Raw genomic sequence first — 4,949 nt, forward strand, 5'->3', positions numbered from 1 at the left:
GTATATGAATTAACAAGCCCTCAAGATCAGTGTATAAACGCTCTGAGAAGTTTCAGTGATTGGGTTTCCTCATTTCCAACAACATGATATGTTTTAGATCTTAATTTAGAGGAACATCGTGGAGAATTATATAAATCTGGCAAAATATTAGCATAAACAATTTTGAAAAGGTGCCAAATAATTAAAACATCAGAAATTTAATGTGTTTAATGTATGTTTAAAGTATCTTGCAGATGATGGAAATGAGTAGAGGATAAGTTTATAACCAGGAACAAAATTCCTCAAAGCTTCATCTTTGCCATGTTTGAACCAATAACTATTTCACCTTTGTGTATCTGTGAACAGATTTTTGAACTTTGTGGAACTGATGCTAAAAAACTGGAAGAAAAGATTCGAGAACTAATGTAAGCTGATCTCCAAGACAAGACATACTTGCAACGTTTTAAAAGGCCACCGTGATTGTGTTTGTGTTTTTATTTCCAGCAAACATTGTAGTGTTCTATTGATCTCTCTCCTAATGCTTTACAGGTTGAATCCCATATTGCCATCTCACTGCAAAAATTTTTGGAACTCTTGTGCTATCAGAGATTGTGGCATTTGCATTCTCTCACTCGGCCTTTCCACTTCCTCTGAGCACATTCCTTACGCAGCGTCCTTCACAGCAGAGGCCCTGCACAGCTAAGTAATACCAGCTCAGTGAGAAAGTTTTCCAGAGATTGTGGAAGATGGGATCCACCTCAGCAATGAAGAAACAAATAACTGTCTTATTGGCCTGGTGCACTCCAAATACATAGAGGCCTCTTCCCCATTGAGTCATTGTTTGTAGTACCAAATTCTCCAGTATATCACCTTATATTAGAAATGTGTCATTGGATAAAAGCACATATAAACAGCTATGCTTACATATATAAAAACTTTTTACATGCTAGGCAATATGCCAAGCCTGTAGCCGAAATTCAGCCTCTGTACACTGACACTGAATGGAATCTTGGAGACAGTTTTGGATGAAGTAGAAAAGAATTGCTTTACTGCTTTGCTGGGCAAAGGGGGCCACAGTGGGTTAATGCCCTCAAAACTGTGTGTCCTGACCTGGAGGGGGTAGTGAGGAGTTCTATAGTAAATGGTTCAAAGAGGAGGGCGCGATCAGCCCGTGGACATTCTTCTGACTGGTTGGTGGTGAGGTAACTGGGAGCCAGTAGCATTAACCTTCCGATTCCAGCTGCTCTGGGGTCTGCATGCTTGTGGGCAGCATACGGTAAACTCCTTCCACCTGGTGGCGGTTTCAGTACAGTAAGTCCCTTACATATGAACCTTCAAGTTGTGAAACTTTCAAAGATGCAAACGTGAGTTCGCATGTGCGTTCACGTGTCTGGCGTACACTGTCACGTGCGTGCATCCTCTACAAGTGGTTGTGTTTTTGTGTACTTTACAGTACTGTATAGAGTACAGTAGTACAGTATCTTTATTTCAGGCCCAGGATGTCCAGAAGCAAGCATAAAAGCAGTGGTGATGTAGCTGGTACTACTTTGATTTTCAAGGTACCGTACTGTAAGATTAAACGTTTTCTTTATTTTTGTGTTTGTTATGTATTATTTGTGTGAAAAGTATTATAAACCTATTACAGTACAGTATTCTAAAGCCAGTTGTGTTAGTTGGGTACCAAGGCTAACTTTGTTGGACTTATGAACAAAAGTGGACTTAGGAACACACTTTCGGAATGGAACTCATTCGTATGTAAGGGACTTATTGTATCTGCAAAACAGCTCATAGATATTGTTATATATATCCCTTGAGCGGGAACCGGGAACTCGTCCCAAGGCCACACTATTGGTTTTTTTGTTTGTTTGTTTTTGTTTTGTGCGGTACGCGGGCCTCTCACTGTTGTGGCCTCTCCCGTTGCGGAGCACAGACGCGCAGGCTCAGCGGCCATGGCTCACGGGCCCAACCGCTCCGCAGCATGTGGGATCTGCACGGATGAGGGCATGAACCCGCGTCCCCTGCATCAGCAGCAGGACTCTCAACCACTGCACCACCAGGGAAGCCTCGCACTATTGTTTCTTGACTCCTCCTCCCTTGTGTCCGCATCCCCTCCCTTCCCTGATTAGCAACTATTTGAACCTGCCCCTTGGAACTCAGGGAAGGTCATGGAGGCTGAATGAAGCATATTTCCTACAAACAAGAAACGGAACACAGAAAGGCTTTTGTGCCCAGGAGGCTCACAGGATCCTGCTCAGTTTCAAGCCTTTTGCCTCCATCACCCTGTTTAACCTTTGCAACAATCCTGTAAGTAGCCATGTACTAATAAATGTTTAATTGGCTCTCTGGGAAGAAAAAAGTTCCAGTTTGTAGTGATTGCCAATTTCGTTGGTGTAAATACTTGGTAGATTTCAAGCTACCAAATGATGTCACTAAACATGGAGCTGGGAAAAGATGGGCCTAATAGGCTCTTGTGAGCTGCTTAAGATTTAGATCCAGGACACCAGTACCTACAAATGAGGTGCTACTTTTATCCCTCTCTTCTTACAGAGAATAGAAGACACAATCTAGTTAAATTGAAACCATGCAACTCAGATTGGGAATTGAACCCACGGGCCAGGACTCAAACCCAGCCAAAACCCAGATTGGGACTTAAACCCATGTTAACTGAGATCGCACACCTGGCCTCAGAACTTAATCAATTTCAGGTTCTTGATGTCTCATTGCAGAAATAATTCAGTGAGAGACAAAGTGATAGGTAAGAAGTGGATTTATTTAGAGAGAAATACACTCCCCAGACAGAGTGTGGGCCATCTCAGAAAGCGAGAGTGGCACCAGGGTATGGGGTTGTCAGTTTTTATAGGGGTGGATAATTTCATAGGCTAATGAGTGCGAGGAGTATTCCAACTATTTGGGGGAAGGGATTGGGATTTTCAGGAATTGGGCCACTGCCCACTTTTTGACCCTTATGGTTGGCCTTGGAACTGTCATGGCGCCTGTGGGTATGTCATTCAGCTTGCTGATGTGTTTACAATGTGCATATACTGAGGCTGAAGGTCTAGTGGAAATCGACTAGTCTGCCATCTTGGACCCATTTGGTTCTAATCAGTTTATGTCATGTCCTCGGGCTACGTCATTCTTTTAAAGGTTGTGCCCTGCCCCCTTCCATCCTGTTTCAAAATGACTTACCCAAATTTTCCCAGAAGAATCCAGTGCTTTGAAATTTCTTTCATCTCTTCTAGGGGATTGATAGGAATTTCTTCTCCCTTCAGGAGCACTGCCCTGGCATGTGGTAAAATGTCTCATTTACATATATCTCAGTGACACAATGTAATCCAACTTCCTTTCCTGGGTCCTGTAAAGCACTGGGTTGCTGCATTCTGAGAAAACAGGGATTTGCAGTCTTGCCTCCAACAATGACTAGTCCCTTTACCGGTCCCAAATGTATATCCTCCTGCTGTGTGTTCAGGTCTTTCTGCATCCACAGTAACTTTTCATTTCAATACTGACAGTGTATTCTTTTAAAAGCCATTTTAAACTCAACCTATAGGGCATCAACAAGGCTCCTAAATTGATTCAGGTGACCACACATGAATAGCTTCGGCTGAGTCTGTGCACACACAGACAGTGACAACCAAGTCAGACCTGCCACCTGGTCCACTGTGATTGTGAGATGCCACTCCTTGTCAGGGGCATCTCAATTTCAAAGATGTTAAAATGTGAAATAATGTGCACCTGGAGTATTCAACCTCCTTGATCTCACAATTAAATGTTAGCTCAAGAGTAAAAGGTTGGGGGCTTCCCTGGTGGCGCAGTGGCTGAGAGTCCGCCTTCCGATGCAGGGGACACAGGTTCGTGCCCGGGTGCAGGAGGATCCCACATGCCGTGGAGCGGCTGGGCCCGTGAGCCATGGCTGCTGAGCCTGCGCGTCCGGAGCCTGTGCTCCGCAGCGGGAGAGGCCACAACGGTGAGAGGCCCGCATACCGGGAAAAAAAAAAAAAAAAAAAACTAGCAAAAGGTTAAAAGCAAACTGTCATAAAAAGGCTGTTGTACTCCTTCTGAATGATAAATTGATCTCAGTCCCTTGAAATGCAAGTATCAGTTAATCAATGTTTGCCTCACTAAGGAAAGGACAAACAGAGGAGGACTCCCGCAGGGAGCAGGGAAGGGTACAGCTCTCTTGACCTTTCTTTAACCTTGAGTTGCTTATCTTGACCCTTAGGATGTTTAAGCTGAAACACTCTCATAGGATGGGAGCATGTTCTCTTTCTCATCTCTGATTTGCTGGTATTCAGCCCAATGCACAGACCAGAGGAGATCCAGAAGACATGAAACTAAATTCAATATGGAACCCTGAATGGGAACCTAGAGCAGAAAGGGGCATAAGTGGGAAAAAATGGTGACGTGCAAGTAAAATCTGGTGTTTAGTCCTCAGTAACATACCAGTGTTGGTTTCTTAGTTTTGACATATACTATGATAATTTATTAACATCAGGGGACTGGGTGCGAGGTATATGGGAACTCTCTTTACTCTCTCTGCAGCTTTTCTGTAAATCCAAAATTATTCCAAAATATAAAATTTATTTTTTAAGATGCCTCCGTAACGTGGCTATAGGGGAGAAGCACTAGTGTTTTGTGAGCGCGTGTTATCCCTACTTGACCATGATGTGACCTGGGAGTGCTTTCCCATGAAATGACTGTTGACCTGATGTCTTAAAAATGAGGAAGTGTTTTATGAAAATCACAGGTCACAAGGTTAAAAAGCCTGGGACTTGGAGATTAGAAGATCGTTTTGATTCCAAGAAAGTTTTTTTTTCTTTTTTACTAAAAAATCTTAATTATTTTTAGTGATGCCTTAGGCAGAGTAGGGCGTCCCCAAAGGAAAAGAACCAGATATAGCTTTTTTTAAATTTATTTTATTGAAGTATCGCTCATTTACAATGTTGTGTAATTTCTGCTGTACAAGCAAAGTG

The 4,949-nt window shown here is 43.0% G+C and overlaps 1 protein-coding gene across 1 annotated transcript in view; it reads left to right on the forward strand.

Moving 5' to 3' along the window:
* Window positions 1-449, forward strand: part of TXNDC8 (thioredoxin domain containing 8) — a 39,422-nt gene extending 38,973 nt beyond the window's left edge. The window contains exon 5 of the mRNA XM_027105236.1: window positions 346-449. Within this exon, the coding sequence (XP_026961037.1) occupies window positions 346-408 (63 nt within the window). The 3' untranslated portion in view covers window positions 409-449. The remainder of the gene's footprint in view (window positions 1-345) is intronic.
* The last annotated feature ends 4,500 nt before the right edge of the window (window positions 450-4,949 follow it).

The sequence above is a fragment of the Aethalodelphis obliquidens genome, unplaced genomic scaffold (assembly GCF_003676395.1).
Source record: "Aethalodelphis obliquidens isolate GAN/ISIS:26980383/991018 unplaced genomic scaffold, ASM367639v1 scaffold7, whole genome shotgun sequence".
Lineage (NCBI taxonomy): Eukaryota > Metazoa > Chordata > Mammalia > Artiodactyla > Delphinidae > Aethalodelphis > Aethalodelphis obliquidens.